Source organism: Barbus barbus (assembly GCF_936440315.1).
Source record: "Barbus barbus genome assembly, chromosome: 6".
Classification (NCBI taxonomy): domain Eukaryota; kingdom Metazoa; phylum Chordata; class Actinopteri; order Cypriniformes; family Cyprinidae; genus Barbus; species Barbus barbus.
Window position 1 is genome coordinate 16,802,604 of NC_136734.1, and position 24,668 is coordinate 16,827,271.

General features: G+C 37.7%; 4 protein-coding genes across 10 annotated transcripts; 2 read left to right on the forward strand and 2 right to left on the reverse strand.

Moving 5' to 3' along the window:
* Nucleotides 1–2: 2 nt before the first annotated feature.
* napaa (N-ethylmaleimide-sensitive factor attachment protein, alpha a) lies at nucleotides 3–4,807 on the reverse strand. The gene is made up of 11 exons (XM_079418735.1): nucleotides 4,620–4,807; nucleotides 3,747–3,826; nucleotides 3,549–3,665; nucleotides 3,387–3,433; nucleotides 3,211–3,288; nucleotides 2,583–2,638; nucleotides 2,380–2,464; nucleotides 2,194–2,298; nucleotides 2,028–2,096; nucleotides 1,318–1,368; nucleotides 3–1,214 (listed from the first exon to the last, which is right to left on the reverse strand). Exons 1-11 carry the CDS (start codon nucleotides 4,715–4,717, stop codon nucleotides 1,113–1,115), a joined length of 888 nt encoding a protein of 295 aa, XP_079274861.1. The 5' UTR covers nucleotides 4,718–4,807; the 3' UTR covers nucleotides 3–1,112.
* Nucleotides 3,931–10,446, forward strand: zbed4l2 (zinc finger BED-type containing 4-like 2). 2 transcript variants are annotated; one of them, XM_079418727.1, is made up of 2 exons: nucleotides 3,931–4,192; nucleotides 6,491–10,446. In XM_079418727.1, the coding sequence occupies exons 1-2, from the start codon at nucleotides 3,934–3,936 to the stop codon at nucleotides 9,166–9,168; spliced, it is 2,937 nt and encodes a 978-aa protein (XP_079274853.1). In that variant the 5' UTR covers nucleotides 3,931–3,933; the 3' UTR covers nucleotides 9,169–10,446. The 2 variants fall into 2 exon arrangements, with proteins under 2 accessions (XP_079274853.1, XP_079274854.1); XM_079418728.1 differs by lacking the exon at nucleotides 3,931–4,192 and adding an exon at nucleotides 5,059–5,281.
* Nucleotides 10,085–17,832, reverse strand: LOC306871053 (uncharacterized protein). Of its 6 annotated transcripts, none has more exons than XM_079418731.1 (14): nucleotides 17,710–17,832; nucleotides 17,155–17,315; nucleotides 16,846–17,068; nucleotides 14,491–15,472; nucleotides 13,620–13,724; nucleotides 13,187–13,526; nucleotides 12,979–13,024; nucleotides 12,650–12,792; nucleotides 12,122–12,225; nucleotides 11,972–12,047; nucleotides 11,799–11,887; nucleotides 11,304–11,420; nucleotides 11,110–11,201; nucleotides 10,085–10,862 (listed from the first exon to the last, which is right to left on the reverse strand). In XM_079418731.1, exons 2-14 carry the CDS (start codon nucleotides 17,306–17,308, stop codon nucleotides 10,772–10,774), a joined length of 2,562 nt encoding a protein of 853 aa, XP_079274857.1. In that variant the 5' UTR covers nucleotides 17,309–17,315; nucleotides 17,710–17,832; the 3' UTR covers nucleotides 10,085–10,771. The 6 variants fall into 6 exon arrangements, with proteins under 6 accessions (XP_079274857.1, XP_079274858.1, XP_079274856.1 ...); XM_079418732.1 differs by having other exon boundaries at nucleotides 10,092–10,862; nucleotides 11,121–11,201; XM_079418730.1 differs by having other exon boundaries at nucleotides 10,092–10,862; nucleotides 11,121–11,201; nucleotides 11,972–12,062.
* Nucleotides 17,833–19,547: 1,715 nt separating this feature from the next.
* Nucleotides 19,548–24,604, forward strand: LOC306870915 (EH domain-containing protein 2-like). The gene is made up of 7 exons (XM_079418501.1): nucleotides 19,548–19,654; nucleotides 20,006–20,261; nucleotides 20,998–21,174; nucleotides 21,445–21,542; nucleotides 21,994–22,406; nucleotides 23,220–23,384; nucleotides 23,522–24,604. The coding sequence occupies exons 2-7, from the start codon at nucleotides 20,038–20,040 to the stop codon at nucleotides 24,071–24,073; spliced, it is 1,629 nt and encodes a 542-aa protein (XP_079274627.1). The 5' UTR covers nucleotides 19,548–19,654; nucleotides 20,006–20,037; the 3' UTR covers nucleotides 24,074–24,604.
* Nucleotides 24,605–24,668: the final 64 nt, after the last annotated feature.

Genomic DNA, 24,668 nt, shown 5'->3' on the forward strand with positions numbered 1-24,668 from the left:
ATGGAGGGAGTCAAATAATTTATTAGCTTTTTTAAATAAGATTAACATAGGTTTTGATGAATTAATGCATGCTTCCACTGCTTGCCTCCAAACATAATTCTTTGTGTTACACTTCATTTATTTATTTTTTTGTTACATTAAGCTTATTCTGCCATGCTTTTTCCATGCTTAAGTTCCTGTATTGGTTCATGACTAGTCATAAGCATCCGAACATGTATGTAGATGAAATTGTCAACACTAAAAGCACTGAATTGCAAAAAGCAATAACTTAATAAATAAGAAGCCTATTAATTCTTATATAAATAATTTTAGATAACAAGCAGTATGACTTATAATTATGAGCCTATTGTAATACATCAATAAATGAAACTCAGCTGATATTAGCTTAAGAACTAAAACATTTTCACGCCAAGCTGGTTCCTCATTGCACAGTTAACCAGTCCACCTTCAGACAAAGTGGAAAGACGACTGATAAATCCTCACTTCCTAGAGTCCTGCGAAATATATTACCATCATGCAAATTCACTCCTTGTGTTGGTACAAAAAATAATTTAAGCTAAATTCATTATCAGTTTTTTAAATAAGTTAATTTCATTTAAGATCTAACTGAAGAAAATTACTTCTTGATTATTTCCTCCATAGAGGAAAACAAGAAGATAGCAATTAGTACTGTTTCAGCTGATTCAAGCTGATCATCACAGTTATAGAATTTTGCACAAATCTAGAATTATCTTCACTAATAAATACTACTAATAAATATTGACACATACAAGCCTTGTGGTCAGTAACAAGTGAAAATCAAATAATCATTTACAACCATTAGTAAAAGAATAATAAATAAAGCAACTACTGAAGCTGCACATGCATGAATGCAAATGGTAACACGTTTTACGAGGAGTTGCATTTACAACAAAGGAATGTTTCTATCCAGTATCATTCTAGAAGACTTCACAGTGTTCTTTGGGATAAAAGTACAATTTCTTTAGTAGGATTTGGGATGTGCATAATGCGCATGTGACATTTTTCATATATATGAATAAACATTGGTAAGAAAGGAATCACTGTTAAGTGAGAGGAAGAATGGGAAATGAGCTTGCAATCATGACTTCACATTAGCGAAGGTCATTCTCCTCGTCCTGAATGGTCTTCTTGATTCTTAGTAACATAGTGGTCTGCCACTGATCAAGCCTGGTGATGGAGTCAAATTCCCTTACCTAATGAAATAAAAGAAATCCAGAATTTAGATGGAGTAATTCATGGATGAACTACCACAGTTAAGTGCAGTGAATTATGAAACGATGTACTAAGAGAACTTACTGCATCAGCATATGCATCAATATTCTGCTCTTCATGTGCATCAAGAAGTTTCTGTTTAGTGTGAAATTGTGATTGATTACTCTGTAAGTCTCACAAAATGTTCAAGGACTCTGAACTACTGTTCAAAAGTTTGGGGTTGGTAAGATTATGTAAAGTAATTAATACATTTATTCAGAAAGGAACCATTGATCAAAAGTATCAGTAAAGACTCACATTATTACAAAAAATCTGTTGAAACAAAGAATACTTAAAAAAAAAACTATAATGGTTTCCGCCTAAAATATTAAGTAGCACAACTGTTTTTAATAATATTGATAATAATAAGAAATGTTTCTTGAGCGGCAAATCAGCATTAGAATGATTTCTGAAGGATCATGTGACACTGAAGACTGAAGAAATTCAGCATCACAGGAATAAATAAATTTTAAAATACCTTAAAACAGAAAACATTTATTTTACATTCTAATATTATTTCACAATATTACTGTTTTTTTTAAACTGCATTAAAAAAATCTTACCAACTACAACCTTTCAGTAGTGTAGAAAATACAAAACAATAAGACCATAAATAGAGACAATGGAAAACTAAAAGATAAGGATTGGTGCAATACATCCACCTTCAGCCTCAATGGGTGTTGACCATGAATCTGAGATCACAAATTCTAAATTCTGTTCTTGCATTTAAATGTATTTGCAAGAAAGACTCCAACCTTAAGAAGTTTGCACTCTCTAGCATCTGAGAAGGCTGGATACATTTCTTCATACTTCTGTACAGCCAGCTATTGAAGAGAACAAATGTTAAATAAAGAGAAAGCAGAAAGTTACATATAGGTCATTGCAAATGTTTTCAGATTGGGAAGGGAGTAAATCAGTCACCTTGCAGTTGAGCATATCCACACAGAAGTGACACAGAGCTGCTTTGAAGAAATGGTCTTTAGCACCATACCTCAGCAAAGTAGTGTCCATGGAATAAGTCCCGATCTGAGCAGACAACGAGCCAATCAACATGAAGGCTGAATGAGACAAATGAACAGGTTCAAAAGGAGATCAAATAACACAGACCTGCTCAAATATTTCAATGGCTTTCTGGTACTGCTCCATCTGAGCCGCATAGGTTGCCACCTTGAGAAGACATTTGTTGGCTGCACTAAAGAGAGAGAGAGAGAGTTCATTTAGTTTAATAATACTAAATTCAGTCTTTTAATTACAACACAGCTTTTGTGCTCAAATCTAAACTGTTCTACAACATTTCTGATAAAGAGTACCTGGTGGACTCCTCCCCTTTGTAATAATCTGCTGCCTGTTCATAATGAGCAATGGCCTGTAAACAAATAAACAAGTATTCTGTGCACAAATAATAGCAATTTAACATTCTTTCAGAAGGGGCTCTTATTTTGGTCATTATGGTACATCTGAATGCATTAAAAAAAAAACTTTTTTTTAAACCAAACATTACTACAATGTAAAATAACAGTTTTCTATTTGAAAGTATTTTAAAATGTGATTTGCAAAGCTGAATTTTCAGCAGCCACTACTCCAGTCTTCAGCGTCACATGGTCCTTCAGAAATCAAGCTGATTTGCTGCTCAAGAAACATGTATTATTATTATCCATGTTGAAAACAGTTGTGCTGCTTTCTGAAAACCCTAATTTTGCCAGCACTCTGTGATGAACAGTAACTTAAGAGCATTTAGCCTATTTGAAATAGAAATCTTTTGTAACAAACATCTTTACTTTTAATTTTGATCAATTTAATGCATCCTTTCTGGACAAAAGTATTAATTTCATATCTTACTGACACCAAGCGTATTTTTATACTCGTACTGTCGATATTGATCTGAGCCACTTATTGATAAATATGCACCTTTATATAAATAGATCTCTTCCCACTTACTTTATCTATGTCCAGTAACTCAGATTCATAGATTTCAGCAATAGATATGTGGTGTTTCGCTGCAATGTTGAAACGTCCCTGTGGAAACAGATTTGTAAGAAAAATCCCTAATCAGAAAAGTGCATTATTATGTTGAATTGTATTTGAATGCTTAAATAAGACTTCATTTTTCTCACCATGTCGGTGTAGATGTCAATGGCCTGACAGAAACAGCTTATGGCCTCTGTGTAGAAAAGTTGCAGGAGAGCCATAACAGAATTCCTTCTTTTGAATTACAGACACTACATACTGAGAGATTTTTATTGCTTATAATGTAAAAGTAATAGTGTGAGTTGTACCTTGAGGATCAGCCTTTTTGAACGCATTGCCAGCATCAAGAAAGTTCATGGCTGCGTTGTGCTTGCTTTGCACCTGTAAATGCATCTGTGCAGCTTTGCAGAAGGCATCTCCTGCAGCTTAAACAGAGGAACAACGCAGCAATACAGATGACACGTGCTTATTGAACATTATGGTGCACAAGTTGCTGAGTGTCCTACCACTCCAGTTCTTTGCCATCTTGAACATGTTGGCAGCTCTCACATACAAGTCACAGGCCTCCTCGACCTTGGAGGAACTCCTAGAATGAGCAAAAGCAAGGGGAGGTTCATTCATTTCACTGAAACCGATAGGAGGCGCTATTAGCAGCGTTCGCCTGCACTCACACAACGTGTTTCCAGACCTGACATGGCCAACATGAAGCAAGAGGAGTCAGAAATCAGTGCGAAAACACAGGCCCGATATTGCTCTGTAGCCTGGAAGTACTACATAAAAAATGAGAGCAATGCCACTGTTTACTGCAGGTTGTGTAAGACGAACTTTAAGTTCTCTTCAAATACAGCTAACATGATAAAACACCTCAGAGTGAAACATCGACTCAACATCCCCACTGTAAGCAACGGAGGCGAGAGACTATGCACGGAAGAGCCCAACGAAGGCAGCATGGGTGAGTTTCAAAAGTGTCAAATCGAGACAAAAGGAGCTATATGTCTCAGTGCGCATTAGTTTTGAGTTGCATATGAATGAAGGCGAGAGGGAAGTGCTACATTCAGCGCACGCAACTCCGTTTATTATGACGCTTTTTACGTGCAATGCGATGCTACTCGGCTAACTGACTGATTTGACTTTTGTGCGATCTGGAAAAATAAGCTCTGGTAGATTTACGACAGCTACATGCGAACAAAATTGTATTACAAATAATGCAATTACTAAAGCACTGCGTATAGATTACATTTGTTAATTCAAATTATATTTTAACATTGCTTGTTGCAAACGAAATGCATTTGATACCTAGTATTTTTGTTAGATTGCGATGTTCAAGATTTGCACATTCAATACCGCAGAGGTGCAAAAAACATAATTAATGGATTTACCCCAAAAACGGTCCGAATAACGAATGTGACGTTTTCATTTTCTTGTCTGCCTCAGCCATGATGGCCATAGCCTCCTTTTCTTTTCCAGAATAATCCATTTTGTCGTTTTAAATTTGATATTGTAGGGAATGATATCCAAGCAATATCCCATTCACATCGCCTGAAATGAAGTTATTTTTTTTATTGACACATCATGCGGAAATCGGAAGTAAATTCGCTAAGACTCTGGGGGTTGTCGCAAAAGAGTTGTTTTCAAAATAACCAAACTGTGGTTTCTACATTATTACTTCTTAGTAGTTATCAGTTGATAATTGCATATTATGTAACAATTCACATATCATAAATACACAAGCAGAGTCGAGCAGTTATGATGTATATAAACGCGACTGGTGTACATTTTTCGTTTCCCTCGACTGTGTGAAACTTACCCTGGATCCCTAGCGGCCACCGCGCCAAACACATCCAGTGTGCAGGTCGCAAACGAGCGGAGGCTGTGCAGGAATTCTGAGATTTTTAAAACATATGATTTATTTTTCGACGAGAAAACAAATGAGTTATATAAGTCAGAATTGCGGAAGCGTGTACTGTTTATTGGTGGTAACACACGAGCTGGAAGTAATGGCCCTTTTGTTCGCCCGGAAGAACATCCAGTGACGTTTGATGTAAATAATAGCGGAATTGTTTAATTAGTATCATATTGCATGGTTATTGTTCTCAGGCTAAACGCTCTTGTAACGAGCAAGAGAGAGCTATACCTGACATGGAGTTAGTCTCTTAATACAAATCTTATTATTTGTTCTAAATATTCCCGCGAAAAAAAAGATTTGATTGTTCCGCTGTGTGACATGCTATACTTTAATTTGTTCTACTTTTACAACCGTTTTCTGGTATAATTATTATTTAAACAGTTTTATCAAGTACTACTAATAACAACAACATAACATACTACATGGATGGTATTTGTAGTGTTAAAATAATTTCACACACTGCCGGACCTTTTGATATTAATGGAAAATAAGCGAAAAGGGGATGAATTAATGAAATGGTGTCAAGTAACAGAATCAAAAATATCAAAATTCACCTTTCCCTCATCATACAATTGCGCTTTTATAGCATTTCAGTGTTGCATTTAGTTTATGTGACACTGTTCTACAACTGGACACATCTGAGACAAAACAAATAGTGGACTAGTAGTTTAGGTATTTGTATTAAAAACAAACTGTACATTGAAAGCTATATTTATTTTGCTGCAAAACATCTTAATTTTATATATCCAAATACAAATACGTGTACAAGAGGTTTTTTAGCAGCCACAAAACATTTTTACAGTGAACACTAAATCAAACCAAACTACAATGTTTGTATATGTTAGCTATACAATTTCTTTAATAGTTAAATAGCTTGTATTTCTTTCTTTCTCTAACACACACACACACACAAATGATTATGATAACTAATTTGTGTAGTCACTTGGACAGGTGAGGTGATACACTTCAAGACAAAATATTAGAAAAACTCTGTGATTAAGTCACAGCATTAAAAAAATGCTACAATTAAGTCAGAATATAAACAAAAAGACAGTGCTGATAATGCTATTTCTTTAGATTTACAAAGATTGTGTACAGCACTGGGGTTTCTGTACAATTGTGACATTTTGTTGACTCCAGTAAGCAAGTTTGCAAGGACCACATTCTAACCATGGACTTATTATTTTTATGAAAATGCATGTTACAAAATCTCTTGAGATTCATCACATTAAGGATTTAGGATTAAAGATTTTATCACATCTTTTTCATTACAAAGTAAATAAGTTCCTGTGTAATCGTGTTGTACTTAAAAAGTAAATTTTTAAAATTTCTCTTTCACCACAGACATGGATCTCCCATCTCAAAGGCATCCTGGAAGTCACAACGGTCAAATTCTTCGTCGGAGAATGCAGCGTTTTTTGCCATTTTCTGATCGCCGCACGTCAAAAGTGTGGAACCACTACACACAGTTAAGTCTGCATCGTGTTGAGTGCAACCACTGTAAGAGGCAGCTTTCCTTTCACAACAGCACTACTTCCATGAGAGAACACTTAGGACGCAAACACAGCATTCGGGAAGGAGCAGTTCCCCCTCACAACAAAGCAGGCATCCCCACTCCTGCAGCATTGCATTCTCACATTCAGACCTCTTTACATGGTAACAGATGTAACACCACAGGCAATGCTCCATTTCAACCAGTGCTACCTGTTACTGTCAAAGAGGAGCAGGAAGAAATACTGACAGCTGAGATGGTGGAGACCAAACCTGCTCGGACAACATATGTCCCTGATTGTGCAGCAGGAAGCGGTGCTTCCAGTTCAAATGCCATTGTGCACCAAGAAACCGATTTGGGCTGCCTAATGTATAATTTTCCTGCAGGAGAGATGAGCAGCACTGCTGGAGGTAGCAGCATCCGCAGTGGCACAAGGGCCTGCAGCAACAAGCGAGCAGAGGTTTTGACCGATCTTATCTTGGAAATGGTCTTCAGAGACCTTCAGCCATTGTCTGTGGTGGAAGAAAGGGGGTTCAAGCTCTTACTGAGTTGCCTAGAGCCTAACTACCCTGTGCCTTCTCCATCTCTGCTTGGCAGTCTACTTTGGCATCGCTACCACATCCTCAAGCAATGCCTTCAGCAGCATCTACAGACAAGTCTAGCTTCTCACTGTCTGACCCTCTGCACCGAATACTGGCGATCCGTAGATGGGTGTGGAGTTGATGGGGACGGTCAGTACTACCTTACAGTCAGCGTGCATTTTGTTGACTCTCACTGGCGCCTGGCTCGTTGTGTGCTCGAGACCCGACCGATAGCAGAATTCAAAAGAAACCCTTCTGAGAAAGGGCAAGCGAGCTTTGCAGATACTTTGAGAGCAGTCCTCTCCGAGTTCCAGCTTCCAGAGAACTTTGTTTTCTGTGTCGTGCATGACACCCCCAGTGGATCTGAGTCCAGGGGGCAGGAGAATATGGCCATTGATCAGGAATATCAGCAAGAATTTGCTGGACCCAGCCATCCTCCTCCGGGTAATCTTCCAGAGGGATGGGCACCGCTGCTTTGTGCAGGACAAGCCCTGAAACTCTGTGTCCAGGAAGGACTTTGTGTGGAGACTGTCAGACAAGCTCTGGCAGATGCTCGTGCCATCGTCCTACATTTCCAGCACAATGTGAATGCTTCTACAGCACTGAGCCAGAAAGCAGAGGCTGTTAATAAAGAGTCCGCAAGCCTGGTCTTGAATGATCCAGGGCGCTGGACCACTGCCATTGAAATGTGTGAGAGTCTGCTGGAGCTCAAGTGGGTAATAAGCTCTGTCCTAGAGGAGCAAAAAATAGCAACAAATCTGGCAGATCACCAGTGGCGTCTTATACATGAACTGGTTCCCGTGCTCAAAACGGTTCGCATTGCTGCATCGTTTTTGAGCGAGGACATCAATGGACCCATTTCAGCCCTAATGCCGTGCCTGCAAGGAGTATCTCGGCTCCTGGGGCAGAAAATTGCAGAGTGCACCTGTCCAGTAGTGAGGGGAGTTATGGAGAGAATTCGTGCTGGTATGGACAAACGCTGGAGTCTGAGTGATGAAGATGCTCTTTTGGACTGCCCTGCTGTATTCTCCTCGTTTCTGGACCCGCGTTTTAAAGAGTTGAGGTTTCTCAGCCCACATGCCCGCAGCAAGTTGCACGACAAAGTGAAAGAGCTGCTATCTGTTCAGGCTTTCATAAGCAACGAAGGAATGAATGGAGAGAGGAGACAAAACATGGAAATGGAAGAGACTGTGGATGAACGTGGAGAACCTACAGATTTTGGACTGGATGATTCCTTGCCAATTCCTGCAATGGCTTCTTTAGATTCTCCAGAATCAGTTGGATCAGCGGAAGGCGGCGACAGCCTTGAGCTGCAGCCGAGCGAGCCCTCTGTTGCCGTATCGTCTCCAGAACAGGCCAATGAAAACATGCTTGAGGTTGGATCACCTTTCAAGAATGCCAATGACCGTAAAAGACGTTCTAGTGGGACAGGTATGACCTCGCCGCTGAGAGGAGATTTACAGCTCACGCCTCGTATACGGATGAGTCCTCTCCCCCAGAGCATGTACGATATTCTTCTGGGCGAGGATCCTACTGAGCGAATGCCTGAGATTCACCAGCAGCTGGAGAATTATATAGCAGAGCCACTTTGCCGACGGAGCCTCTCACCCCTGCAATGGTGGCGCAACAAGGAGAATCGCTTTCCTGCTGTGGCCAGACTGGCACGGAAATACTTGTCCATCCCTGCAACTTCTGTGTCTGCCAATCGGGCTTTTGCCCCTAGGGAGTCCCCTGTGACCCAAAGAAGGGCCACACTGGGGTCTAAACACCTTGACCACATTTTGTTTCTTCATCAGAACACTGACTATGTGGATCTGCTGAAAGGTGGCACCTCTGCACGTGAGATTGAGCAGTGGAACAGTGTCAGTGGAAACCAAAGCAGAGAAAGTCTTTACCAGACTCTAGTGTCCTATGAAAGTAAGGTTCGTGTGCCTGAGGAAGAGTCATGATCGCTGTTTATGTACATATGTACAAAGTCACGTTAAAGGGATAGTTCACCCAAAAATATAAACTCATCATTTATCCTCAATTTACTCACCCTGTAGAAAAAATACTATGGAAGTCAATGGGGACCACAACTGTTTCATTAACCACATTCTTCAAAATATAATCTTTTATGTTTAACAGAAGAAATTCATACAGGTCCTTTTAACAGGTTTTTTTTTTTTTTAAAGGTTGCCTTTGAACAGTTGTCACATCCCACAATAAGCTCCTTTAATCACCTAGTTATTTTAGACACAAGGGTTACGATAAATAGTTATACTGCTATGTAAATAGGTTTTGAAATAACACATTCCTTTTACAAGGAATTTGTGACACTCATTTAATATAGTCTTTGGTCTCTAAGAGGTCTGAGGATTTGTTTAGTCATTGTCTTGTGACTAATGTAGGTACTGTTTTACTAAATTGTGCCTAAATCCGTTTTACTACATTTTTAACTTGTCTCTGATGCATTACACAATATGAGCAATCACGCTGCAGTTCTGAATATCAGAACATCAGGCCAATTTGATATCTGCATACTCTTATGAAACACCGCAAATCAAATTTGGTCAATCAATTTCCAGACCAGACAGTAACTTGTATTATTGATTCATTCAGCATATACTGTTAGTGTTACAATATTATTGTTACTTTACACAGTTTTGTAGGCATTAGATGGAATGAACTGTCAGCCTCATGCATGCATTTCAACATATCACTTCCTCCTTTATATTTATGGGGGATATGTACATTCAAATGAGGTGTTAGTTATCTTTTTCATATTTGCAACAGTAGAAATTTACAATGTATTCTATCGGTAGCATGTTGAGATTAAAGTGTTATGAAATATTCTGGAGTCTGGGAATCACCAATGGAAAATGGTGTTTTTCAGTTCTCATTTATTTTGTATAACATGTTTAACAATACTAGTAAAACATTTGTTCTATTAGAACAACAAAGAAATGCTTAGACAACCAAACACCTTATAGTGATCTCAAAAACAGCAAACATGTTATGCATTGACGTAGTGTTACATGGACATCATCAGCTGTTTTAATGTCACAAGATAGTAAAACTGCAATTTAATTACCTTATTATAGGTTAAATGGATTGTAGATAATAAATGGAAAAAAAAATCAGTAGAATTATAAAACTATGTATGTTTGTAATGATTGGTAGTGACATAAATCTGAACTGAGAGAACATTTTGAACCAAAACTTGTCAAACAGTTGAACAAACATCGAAAATAAAAACCAAAAAAAAAAAAAATGTTTATGAATCACTGTCATGTTAAATTCATCAGTCTGGTACATTTTAAAAACATCAAATACTATTAACTTTAGTGCCTTGTGCACTTCTCAAAATTTGAACAACAAATAAACTGTTAAAAAAAATCTACTTAAAGTTAGCTATTTTTTTGATGAGAACTTTATTTTGGATAAAATTAGCCTAATTTCAAGGTCCATATTAATCTCTGGACAATGAGTTGTGTATTTACTGTAGTCTAAAACACACTTCAACACTTCATAAAGGATTTTTATGAAATACTGGTTGGAACGGAGTTCACTTTAGTCTTCTGCTCTGACCTGTGTCCTTGCTTTCCAACCACCATCTGGAGTTTCTATCCTCACTGAGGGGGAACTGTGGCTCTTTACACCCCTGGATTTAAAGGTAAAATTAATTTGAATGTGTCATTTTGAAATTTGCTCATATTTTTTCATGGAATGAAAGTGTTTTGTTGATTGTTTTATGTCACATCTGGCTAGAACAAAAATCCCATAACATGGCCTAAAAATACATTTTATTACTATGAAGAAAATACTGACAGGATAGAGTCAAAAATGTATTATTTTTAGCTTCATTTCACAAAATGAAATATTATATTTAATAGGATATAGTGTCTAACCTGGCACACACCTCACTCTGAGCAGCTGTTGTCTTCTGTCCTGTGTTCCCATTCATCTGTTCAGGCTTGTGCTCTTGTGTGTATTTGAATGCCTTTAGGAAAATACCAGTACATGAAGACAAATTATGTTTTTAGATTATGTATATTCAAATGTAATAACCGATCTTGTGTCCATGCACTGAAATGAAACTTACAGAGATCTCTTCACCTTCATCTTTTTTATTTGTGGCTCGGACACATTGCTTGAACTTTTTCAGCTTTTTCATGTTATAGTAATATTCCACACACTGGGATATTGATTTTGTCTGCAACTACATATCAAACATCAATTTAGTATTTAGAGACTCATATTTTGTAGGCATGTAATAACCACATACCTTTCTTCAGGTGTTTAATCAGAAACCCAAAAATGATGAAAAAATAAGTTTCTAGGACTCATTCCTTCAGTATTCTATAGGGATTTAAACAAACTAACGCAAAGTATTGCTTATCAGTATGTTATTCATCCATTATTTATATTATGGATGTGAATAATACATCAAATCTGTGCTATTATTATTCTACTCTGTTAAATGTATGATTTCCACCAGTATCTGGTGAAATGGGAAAAGTCCCATAGATTGGCACTGAGTGAGGGACACCATTTAAAAACATTCATTTAGAAATAACTTTTTTCTAAACTTTCATACCACGTTATGAATCCGTTGAAAGTCCTTGTCGCGTTCAACCAGAGCTTTCTTGAACACTTTCATCTCTTGCGCTGTCCAGTGGTCTGACCCTGCCGATTACAATGAGTGACATCAACTTTATGAAGGACTTGTGAATGCTTTATGTATTTGGATATGCAGTAAAGAGTTTGTACCCGTGTAGTGGTAATCATTCAGAGGGTGCCAGGAGGTCCGAAAATCTCCTCTCATTAAGAGTAAATCCAGTGCTGCCTGACAGTTAAATAACTGAGCTGTATTAAACAAACATCCATAAATGACACACTCAGTTTGATGAATAAGCTCACCATTATGTTTCCTTGAACTTCATGAAGGCAGTGGAGGGTGAATTCAATGTTGGTGCCTCCTCCTGGTAGCACACTGGAACAGCACATGTCTAACAGCTCTTTGACTGAAGCACAGAAAGGACCAAGTGTGATCATTTTTTAACCCCTTTACACATGCTTAAAGAATAAAAGGCAAGTTGTAAAATTGCAACTTTATGTTAAACCTGGGCACATCCAGTGGTTCTCCACCTTTTTGACTCCACAGGACCTGATTTTCCCCAACAATATCAAAACCCCATGATTTTTTTTTCAGCTGTTTATAATTTTAATGAATAAGGATCTTAAATATTTTGTTCTCAAATTTTTTTTTTAAATGTAGCTTAACTAGAAAAATTCACTAGAAAATGCTTATGGAGATTTCAGTAATTAGATTTTTCTAGAAGTCTGGAATAACTTTTAACATTAGGCTTTCATTTGTAATGAACTGTCATTTTTTGATCCCTGGCAGGTGATACTGTGAGAGTAAAGAGTGTGTGTTGGTGTGTTTACCCCTCTGTTGTGTTTCTGTGTTGGTAGAGAGATCTTTCCAAGGAGTCCAGACAAGTTGAGCAGGGTGTTCTTCATACAGCATATACAGCGTGTCCCGCACTGGGGGGATCTCAGCTTGAAACCGTGAACCTACGTTTATCCTTCTAAACGACACAAGAAACTGCCATTAACACAGAAGGAAATGGACAGTCTTGTAAATAAATGCAAACAAAAGCATGATCATCTGTATCTAGGTAATTAATTCTAAATTCTAACTGTAATAATCTGTCTAACTTGGTGGACTAATTAAAATTTTTAATTTAATATGAATTCATTTATTACAGACTTACGGCTGTATGTTGATGGCTGTGTTGTCGATTGGGAAGGAGACACCATCTGTGGGGTTTTAAAGTTAAAATTTTTGGCAAGAAGTTGGAGCTACAATAAAAAGCATTTACATAATTTTTCTTTGTTCTGTATATAAGTTAACACTGCATCGATCAGAAAATATAGCTTGGACATCCGAGTCAAAGCTGAAATCATGGGTTTAGTGCTCACCAAAGATGCTGGGTAGAGATGAGCATGGCTGAAGTTGCGGTAGGTTTTTAGAATAGAGGCCTGTCCCAGAACGGAGAGGACTTAGCATAGGCTGAGGGGTGTATGGTGGGGGATGAAAACTAGGGCTCAGCGGGTGGTCTGCCAGATAGTTTGGCGAGCGCAGCTGGCTGGGGAAAACGCCTATGCCACAAGTTCTCTGCAAACCCTGGGTTTCCTTATTATCGGTGCATTGTGGGGAAGATAGACGAGGCAGAGGTGGACTGGGGATGATGAGGCAGTTTAACGGGTCAAGATGACAAGACCTCTTAGATGTACCTTTGTGAGTCTGTGACCTCTTGGCCTAGGGAAGACAGAAACTTTGAACAATGATAACAAGTCATCTTGGCATATCCAATGTATATTGGTATTATATTGTGATCTGCTACAACATTACTAGTGTGGAAGCTTGGGGGCCTACTGGGACAGACACAGGCATGATCAACGGGGACAGGTTTGTTCCTTTGGACTTTTGTCCTGAAGCCCCCTTCTGTCCGTCATCCTGTGGCAAAAAAATAGTTACGTTTCAATGTAAGTATTGTCCTTGTCACAATAATACTTCAGTTAATGTTAGCACCAGTGTTGAGGTGGATGCTTGTGAATCATGTTCCTCCTTTGTTCCAACAGCTTCCTGAGAACATGAGGGCTACGACTGAGCTCTATGAACAGATGAAGTTCTTTTATATGTTCTACAGAGAAACAAACCAGCGTAAACTCAACTGATTCTTCATAGACCTGCTGATTCAGAATATCTTTGTGAAGATCTTGTGTAAGGTCTGCTAGCAAACATACAATACCACAGTAGAAGCGGCTCTTTAAAGGAATAGTTTCCCAGAAATTTTAATTTTGTCATGAATCACTCACTTTCATGCCACTCTTTTCTAGTGACTAGCAGCTGTCAAGCTTCAAAACTGACAAAAGAGCTCTTTAAAAGTACCATAAAAGACCAAATTGCAATAGTTAGGTTTCCCGCAGTTGTGGACATCACAAAATAATAGCAAATTATCCAACTGTGATTTCAAGGATGAAAAAAGGCGTTAAAAACAAGAAGTAAATCTTTTGATATATATTTTTCAACTTTTTTATTGTTCTAAAATGTTACATATAACTACTATATAGACTCATATTTGCCCTCAAGTCAGCGTGATCATTTTCTAACCTGCAACCAGCATTTGGTTCATCTCCTGTTGATTTCAAAACGGGCTCCTACATAATGAAATGTAAAACACTGATTATGACGACATATGAAAAAGTGCAATCTAATCTACCTTTTGTAAAAGCTGTTTGCCGAGATAAGTACTGAAGGATGCAAGTGCCACTTGACTTGGTGAGACAAGGTAGGAAGAGCGTGGTCGTGAACGCTTATGACAAGTGGGCTGAGGAACAGGCAGTGGAGGAGTTGGAACATCAGACAGGACGTCCTTAGAGCAGGACTTCCTCTTCCTACTGTTGGGCAATGTTGCAGGAGGAGAATCAAGTACAGGATCGGCAAGATTACAGTCAGAATCACTCTTTGGTTCAGGGTATAATACAGTGGGGTAACTGAAACTGGAAAAGGTGCACCGTCGCTTTAACTTGCTCGGAGGTCTGGGCTCCTTCAGCCTGTGTTTCAGCAGTATGGGACAATGCTGTTTGGAGCAAACTGAAGCTCGTGGCCTCACAGGGAAACCCACGCTGTTGGTTGGTGCCTTTCTGTTAGGCTGAAATGACAGCATCTCTTTCAATTCTTCTGGGTAAGGTTCGGGAAAATCAAGACCGGTTTCTAAATCATGGACATCAAATGGGTTCTGTAAAACCTCTTCATTTTCATCAATACCCAGAGACCACTGGGTGGAGTTTAGCATCTTATTGCTTTCTTCGACCTTATAAGATTTACTGGCAGATGTTGAATATTTAACCTGAGAGGGATGGGCATCTTCTGCATGGCGTCCCATCCCAAGATCTCCTGTGTCATAAGAACCAAAGAGTTTTCCAGAATAACTGGGATTCTTTAGCACAGGAGCTGAAACAGGCTTTGGTTGAGAGGTAAAAAGGTAGTCGGATGCAGCTAGATTAACCATTGGCTCCCACGCTGAAGCCGGCAGGTCGTAGTTGGAAGAGAGGCTGGAGGAGGAAGGAGATGTGAGGTGGACTCCGTGTCGAGAGGCACAGTGATGTTTTAGGGAGTTTTTGTCATCGTAGGTTTTGTGGCAGCCAGACTGAGTGCAGTTATAGCTCTTTCTCTTGTGGTGGGTCATCATGTGAGAAGTGCTGCAAAGAAGAAAAGAAGGCAATGACATTGACAGTTATAAGATGTAAAAAAACTGCATTTTAGGCACACTGCAGTTCCAATTTGAACTGCCCACACTTTTTCAGTTTTTTCAGACAGTTTAGGAAATATCCAGTAAATTTACACTGGTTGCCATAGTAAGCAGGTCTGGCTCCATCACTCAAGGCCAGTTTGAGTGTTTTTTGGATCAATTTTTATACATCTACAAATCTGTATTGTTTTGCATTGCATGGAGTTAAAGTATAACGATAGCCATATAATAAAAATTGACTAAACAATTAATTGAAAATAATATTAATATATTAATATTTGTAGAAAATATAGAAATAAAAGATTAATTAAAACATGTACTAAATTAATGAATATTTCCAGACAGTAGTGTACTATACAAAAAACCTATTTGTTATCCTGTCTTTTACATGGTTTCTAGCTAGGTTAAGCTGGTCAATTATGAACATGCTCTTGCAAGAGACCCCCGCCCTTAAATTTAAAAGAAACTGTTAAAGATATAAATATATGGAAAACATTATTTGGAAATGATGTAGTTTCTCTTGTAATTACATTATTACGTATTATTTCTATTTTCTATAGAACTGTACTATTAGATTTATTATTTCAATCACTTTCTTTTTGTTTATTATTTTAGTCAATGTTTACTTATTTTAATCACGTTTATTTAATTATTTACTTATTTACTTAATTATTTCCTCTTTTTTTGACTGTGACACATTTGACCTATTTTGTTTAAAATAGATAGTTCACCCAAAAATTGAAATTCTGTCATTATTTACTCACCCTCAAGTTTCCTGAACAAAAAAAGAATATATTTTGAAGAATGCTATAATGCCACTTACTGCTATAGTATGGAAAAAAATACTACGGAAGTCAAAGGGGACCAGAAGTTGTTTGGTTACAAACATTCATCAAATTACATTGTTTTGTGTTCAGCAGAAAAAAAAGAAATGCATACAAGTTTAGAACAACTTAAGCAGCGGTCACCAAACTTGGTCCTGCAGAGTTTAGTTCCAACCCTAATCAAACACACCTAAACTAACTAATCATGGTCTCGCTAGGTATACTTGAAACTTCCAGACAGGTGTGTTCAGGCAAGTTGGAGCTAAACTGTGCAGGACACCAGCCCTCCAGGACCGAGTCTGAACTTAAAATTAAATGATGATACAATTTTCATTTTTGGGTGAATTATCCTAATATTGTTTTTTTTTTTGTTTTTTACTGTTTTCTGTTTTCTTTGAACAGACCACTAGCACTCCCTTGTGGCCCCTGGGAATCCCTGTTTGAAAACCTCTGATCTAGAGAATCAGTTATCAGTTATGCCAGCATGTGCGATACTTACAGCTGATGATGGTGTTTAAATGCTCTCTGACAGACGCCACAGAAATGAGGCCCATCCTGTCTGTGGATCAAGAGGTGTGTTTTAAGTGCACTGGTTGTTTTAAATTCTTTCCTACAAATATGGCACTTATTCACAGAGACTCTGGTTCTCTTCCCTGAGCTCACAGGTGTCAGACACTCAACATCCTCTTCTTTAGGACAGACAGAGGAAGTCTGTCTGCTATCTGTTTCAAATGAGAAAGGCATAAATTCTGATTTGGACATTCAGAAGTATACAAAACACAGAGATTAAACTTGCTATTTTTCTTACTTGAATCAGACATGGTGTCTGGCCACAGTTCTGACTCTATGACTGGGTCTTGCCGGTCTGATGGTGGTGGTATGATGTTGGTCGCTTCTCTGGACACATTTTTGGACGATGAGAGCAGAGACAGACTCGGATTTGAAGGGTCTTCCATCTCCATTAACAGCCTGTTGCTCAGGCAAGAAATGCAATTCATAAGTAATAAATAAAGAAATGCAATTCAGTTTATTAGAACCACGGTTTAACATAACTATCAATTTAGGTCAAAAACGTAAAAACATTTCGCGAGCTAACGTTAACTCGAAAAGATATTTCAAAAAGAAATTTAAGTTTTTGAACCAACGGAAATGAAGGTAAAACGATATCATTTTAATAGGTAAAAGTATTTTTCCCTAAAGATAAACAGCTCATAATTCTGGGTGGGAAGGTAATTTAGCTAGTATACTCAAGCTACATAACGTTAACAAACAAAAATGTCGTAATATATCAAACAAATCCCATGAAGTATAAATATAAAATAAAAAAGCCTATTTAATGATTTTAAAAAAATTATGTATTTACCAAGCTAGTTGCGTGTCCACTCAAAAGTTTGCTAATTACTCAAATGCTAATAGCGCAGAAAAGCCAGTGGAGCTCGCGGCGAGCGGTTCTTGAATTGTTCGATTCAGTTAATTGATTCGAAGAACCGATTCAGTTAATTGATTCGAAGAGGAAGAACCGATTCACTTAATTGAGCAAAACGTACAAACTTGCATGTATTGTTCTATTATTTGTTTATTTGTTTAGTTACTTATTTATTTTTATTTTAGGTGTGTGCTGTTTCATTTACAGGTGAATCAATACACGAAAAAGAAGAGGGGAGAAAAATTACAAATTTAAATTCTAAAAATTTGATGACAATCACACCGAATACATTTACTGTTTAAAGCATAAGGACAGTGTTATATACAAAACATATTTAGCACTTTAAAAAAAGTGTGCTTCTCCTTTTCAAAAGGAAATTATGGATAGTTTCTGCTTCATCTTGTGACAAATAAATAAAATAAGCACAGTTGCCAGGATACAGAGGGGTAAAAAGTGAAAAAAAAAAAAAATTCGACTAGAAATAATTTGTAATTGAATTATAATAGAATAGGCCTAACAACTGAATGTGTTTGAATTGTAATACCAGCAGAGGACAACCAAAACATGTTAAAACATTTCAATGAAATGCCTAAAATGAAATGGGTGCAGTTAGTGGAAGGGAATGATGAGGGTTGGTATAAAATAATTTGGTAAAAATAAACGCATGTACATCATTCAAACTGATTTCCATTAATGTTACAAATCATCTTACTGTTACATCTAATGGAGGAAGTTATATCAAAAGCAGTCTTTGTTTTTGGTATTGATTTACACAGTTTAAAGATAACTATAGATTGAATAACTATATATTCACGCTTAATTTGTAGCAGATTAATGTGGGGAAATTATATCAAAGTCTATATTGAACAGTTGTGAGAACAGTTTGATAGCAAAGTATGTGACAATTGACTGATCTTTTCACCAACATAATCTCAATAAAGGCCTAATGATTTAAAGGCTTACTCAGACCTCTCCCTTATAATGTCTCAGTAAATTATACATGTAATTAGAAGACAGAACTAGAGGGATGCACTGTTAGTGCTGAACAGATGTGGAAAATGGTTGGCGATGCTTTACAGTTTCTGACTGGGGAGGAGGAGATTTGTCTTTATCCAGCATTGGATCTCTGCACACAATAGACCTCTACATACCACCTCCCTCCAGAACCTACAAATACAATATTTAAAACGAATGATGTGATAAAGTAAACTACAATTGCTGTTGCATCCATGAAGAAAATCCCAGCTGGCTGTAAACAGGTAAGAGCTCCGGCTTAAGCATTAAGTTTATGATTTGTTTAGCCATTTTTAATATGATTAATTTAAGTGTGTGTGTGAGATTAGCTTTGTTAATCAGTAACCATTATTGCAAAATAAATTCACTAATTCTACTTTTAAAACGATAGATTGCATTTAATTTAAGCTTAAAACTAGATCTGCTTCCCATTATTGTTTAAGCACTGCAAATATTGCTGTTTATAAAAGCTTACATAAGTGTTTTTGCAATTTAATGCATTACAAAATGTAACATAAAACAATGTATGTACATGTGCATGTCTCTATTCTGAAGTAATATGAAATAATCCCCACAGTCTGGTGTCCACCCTGAGCGCTTTTGTCCTTTAAACGCATTCATGGGCTCCGGGTCCATGTCTACATCCAGCATGTTTATGAGCTCTGAGGCTGAGCTCCAGACACCAGATGCCATGACACTATCATTTCTGAATGTTTCTGAATGTCTCACTCCACCCACTTGGCCCACTTTCTTCCCATCAGGCAAATCTGAGAGAGTCCTGAGAAAGAGTAGGCAACTCCCCTCTGGTGTAGATGTGTCGAGGGTAACCATTAAGAGCACATCTGTTCAGCTCTACAGCTCTGTTGATGTGAGTCCAGCTACATTGTAATTGTTAAATGTGATCTCTGAAAGCATGCAGTTTAAAATGTTAAATGCCATAGTCAGTTAATAATTAATAGTTAAACCATGCATTGATTGCAATATGGTCGGATGGATTTGGGCCAGAAGAATGAATAGACACATTCTTACACTATTATGTACTTGGGTTTTATGACTTTGACTCATTTAAATGCAGCTGCGCTCTGTGTCTTGTGTTGGTCAACCACAATGTTTATAATCTTGGGATTTCTCCCTTCTAACATGCCAAGACACCTGCAACAAATTAAATGTCAACAAATGCTACGTCACATTAGTGATAAACGTTTGTATCCACACATAGGAAGTAGCTCTCTATTGAGGTGCAGCGGCTCAATGGCTGGCAAAGAAATGAATAACAGGGATGGTAAATGTCTGAAGGAAGTTCATACAGTTACTGAAGCTCTGAAGACCCTCTACCGGCAAAAACTGCTCCCGCTGGAGAAGTATTATGACTTCTCCGATTTCCACTCATCAAGTCTTGAAGATGCAGATTTTGACAACAAGCCCATGATACTTGTGGTGGGTCAGTGCTCTACAGGCAAGACCACTTTTATCAGGTGAACATTGCAATAATTGTATCTAGCTTCAGAACAGTATACACAATAAGTGCTACAAATAAATTAACTTCAAAACTTTGTTACATGTTAATTAATCAATTTACAAAATACCAGCATTATCCACCTTTTTCTTGCCGTAAAAATGGGCATGGCCATTTATAAATTCTATGGGCCTAGTTTCTGGTCTGGCTAGTTTCCGGTGGTCCAGCTATTTTTAAATGTACGATCCAGTTCATTTTGCTGCTTGATATTGAAAATTTGTGTGTCTTACAATATTATTTTCATGTATTATCTTAATTATGAACACACTGGTTTGTAGTGCAAACAGTTTTACCGTTTACTGCACATTGTATTCTAATCGTTATTTATCTATAAGGCTAATGAACCGGAAGTCTCACCCATAGGCTTACTTCTGCAGTGAAGAAAAAGGTGGATACAGTGGTGGAATTATTAGAAAACAAACAAAAATCTCACTGGATTATTACAATTAATGGCAAAATGAATGTTTGGAAATGTAAACTTATATTTTCTACTGACACACAACAGCAAAAGATAGAAAAAACTGACTTAAAACCATTTTTAGCTGGTGAAAATACTAGTGTTGTAATAATTTTGGCCACCACTATAATCATAATAGCATTAAAATTAATTTCACATCTGTATCCAGGTAATCTGTAATCTCTTGAAGAAACGTCCGGGTCATTTTCCACCCCAATTTGTGTCTTATGTGTGGCAGATATCTTCTTGAACAAGAGTATCCAGGAAGCCGAATAGGCCCAGAGCCCACAACTAACAGTTTCACTGCCATAATGCATGGAGAGATTGAGGGAATTATTCATGGCAATGCTTTAACTGTTGATCCCAACAAGCCTTTCCACAAACTCAGCCTTTTTGGAACAACCTTCCTCAATCGGTGAGTGAGACAGAAGCAATAACGCAATAAGGCAAAATACAAATCACAGGGGGGATAACTATGTTGAAATTGGACTGAAAGAGTCAAAATGACTTCGCCAGGAGAAATCACTCCTGTGAAAAGGTGGACATAGCCAAGAGAGGAAAACATTAGCCAATGCATCATTATTTGGCTCAGCTGACTGCATCCCTTTTAGGGAGCATCTGTGGATGGGTTTTTCCCATGTTATGTCAGTTTGAAAGATATTGAATTTGCATGAAACTTTTCCAGATTCCAGTGTGTGCATCTGCCCAACCGAGTCCTGGAGAGTATCAGCATCATTGACACACCAGGGATCCTGTCTGTGGCCAAACGCAAAATGAGCAGAGGTACAAAGTATCATAAACAGTTCTTGAAGCAGGCAATTAAGAAATAAACAAAATTGTATGCAAATCATAATATACAACCTAAGCCTTCTTTTATACTTAATGTGTAAGTACTCAATAAAACATATTTGGCATCTATGGTTCCACAAAGACATCTTTAACATCTATGGTACCTTTTAAAAAGTTCTTTATTGTGGAAACGGTAATTCAGATTATTAAAATGTTTTTCACCATTCATGTTCTTTGGCATGGTTCTTCTATGGCACCACTACAAAAACTCCCTTTGGAACCTTTTGTTTTTTAAGAGTTTGAAAAAGTGGAGTTGAATTACTTCTCACTGATGTCACCCTTAAAAGATTGCCGTGCCCTTTGGTGCGCGTTATGTGACACTAAAGTGTCCCATATACCTGATCCAACACCTGTGAATTTCTTCAACATCTTATTCTTCTTTCAGGGTATGATTTACCAGCGGTCATCCGCTGGTTTGCAGAGCATGTTGACCGGATCATCCTCTTGTGTGATGCACACAAACTAGAGATCTCTGATGAGTTTTCACACACTATAATGGCATTGCGAGGCAATGAGGACAAGCTCAGAGTGGTGCTCAACAAGGCTGACATGGTGGACTCCCAGGAGCTGATGCGAGTCTATGGCGCACTCATGTGGTCACTCGGGAAGGTGTTCTGCACACCAGAGGTTCTGAGGGTCTACATTGGCTCCTTTTGGTCCTCTCCAATGCGTATGACAGACAATCAGAAACTGTTTGAGCAAGAAGAGGAAGACCTTTTTGCAGACATCCAGAATCTGCCACGAAATTCTGCACTGCGAAAACTCAATGATCTGGTGAAGCGAGCACGACTTGTGAGGGTGAGGACCCTTGTGCTTTCCACTCTTGATTTGGTTCCATGAAATCATAAGTGAACTTCAGGAACTATTAAACCATGTCCATTAGTCTTTTATTTTATTTTTTTAAAGCATTGAGCGCATTACGGGTTTTTTTTTTGGCCTTTTATGCCTTTTTTATTATTAGATAGGACAGTGGAGTGCAGACGGGAAAGTATTGGGTGGAGAGAGAGGGGAGGGATCCAGAGACGGGAATCGAACTCGGGTCGCCGTGTCAGTGCACTAACCACTAGGCTATCTGCACCAACGTCCATTAGTCTTGAGGTCATCTATACACTAGTGCATTCAGAAATGTTGAAAAAATTGTCATTGTGCAATCTTTATGTTTAGAAAAACTGCAAAGAAAAACTGGGAAAAAATGTTGATCAATGTTTATTTGTGAATAAAAGTCTAAATTAAATGCTTATCATATACAGAAAATGTATCTCCTTACACGTCTTACATATCTCTACATATCTTTAAACATCTTCATTTGTTGTTTCGAAGATAAACTTAAGTCTTATGAGTTTTGAAAGACATGAGGGTTACTGAGAGAAATTGCAATTTTTCTCCATCTCTGTAATTATTTATTATCCTGTATCTCTTCTAATATGTGTTTTTGAGAATACAAGTGTGATTCTCTTGATGGTCAGAACATATGAACTGTGTGAAAGGTTTATTTTTGAGAAAACAAAATACTCTTTGTGACTAATGTCCGGCTTGTTTTGTTTCAGTCAGTTGATATAGTCCTACTAAATCATTAATCTGGCTTCTCTTATTTCTTTTCTTCACCCACAGGCCCGTGCTTATATCATTAGCTCTCTAAAAGAAGAAATGCCTTTAGTTTTCTGCAGAGAAAAGAAGAAGAGAGATCTAATCTATGACCTTCCTATAATCTATTCAAGAATCCAACAGAGATATCAGATTTCACCTGGAGATTTTCCAGATTGCACCAAGATGCAGGTGTCCAAATACTTTACAATCAAGCATGCCCATTATGAAATGTATTTTCTGCCCCTACTATATGCATGAGAGTTCAAATTGAGCAAACATATATGATATCTGTCTGAAAAGTATCTTAATTCTAACATCCCACACAGGAGCGACTCATGAGTCATGACTTCAAGTTTAAAGCCCTCAAGCCTAAGCTCTTAGCAGGGCTGGATGAGCTCCTAAACACTGACATAGCCAAGCTAATGCCTCTTCTACGCCAAGAAGAAGAAGAAACAGCTAACCGACTTTTAGTGCAAGGAGGACCTTTTATTGTGGGGAACCCATTTAATCTCTATGGATCCAATGAAGAAAGTGATCATGTCTCAGATGAAGAATGGGTAGTATCAAAAGATAAACCAAAGTATGATGAGATCTTTTACAATCTCTCGCCTCATGAGGGAAAGCTGAGTGGGTCTAAAGTGAAGGGCTGGATGATGAGCACTCATCTACCCAGCTCAGTTCTGGGACGAATCTGGAAGCTCGCAGATGTGGACCATGATGGCATGTTAGACGATGAAGAGTTTGCTTTGGCCGGCCATCTTATTGAGGTAAAGTTAGAGGGCTTCGGGCTCCCTCGTGATCTACCGATGCAACTGGTGCCACCATCCAAAAGACAGCGCAAGAACTCTGGCACAGCGACCGGAGACAATAATGATTAGTCTGCATGTCTTAATGTTTATGATGACAGTGTTTATTCAACATTTAAATCTTTATTAATATTAAACAAATGTATTCACTCGTATAATACCTAAAATCACTTATTGCTTGTACATTTTGGATGTATAAATCCTCCACAGACAGAAAAAATCTCAAAAGACAAGTTGTTTTGATGGTTCAGATTGCCCAAGGGTTAAGAACAGCTTATTCTGTGAAACCTGCTTGCCTAGTCGCAGAAACACCCTCCAGACTGTTGCTATGAGGCACACAAATGTCAACACTTAAAAGTGCCTTATTGCATTTTAAATTATTATTTTTCAAGTGAAATTTAGTTTGTTAAAAAAATTGTTAGTCAATAAGTAATTAAAGTTAAATGGTAGAGCTCTTTGTGTTCATGAACTGTAGCAAAATATATTTTTGTTATGATTTTGAGCATGCTGTGGGATGTTACACTTTTGTAGAGGTTGTATATTATTATATGTAATAATGACTGACCACTATCACATGTACAACAGATCTATAAAGGAAACCTATGAACTAATGAATATATTTCAAGTCAAGTTCATTTACTGCAGAATAAAACGCGAAATGATTAAA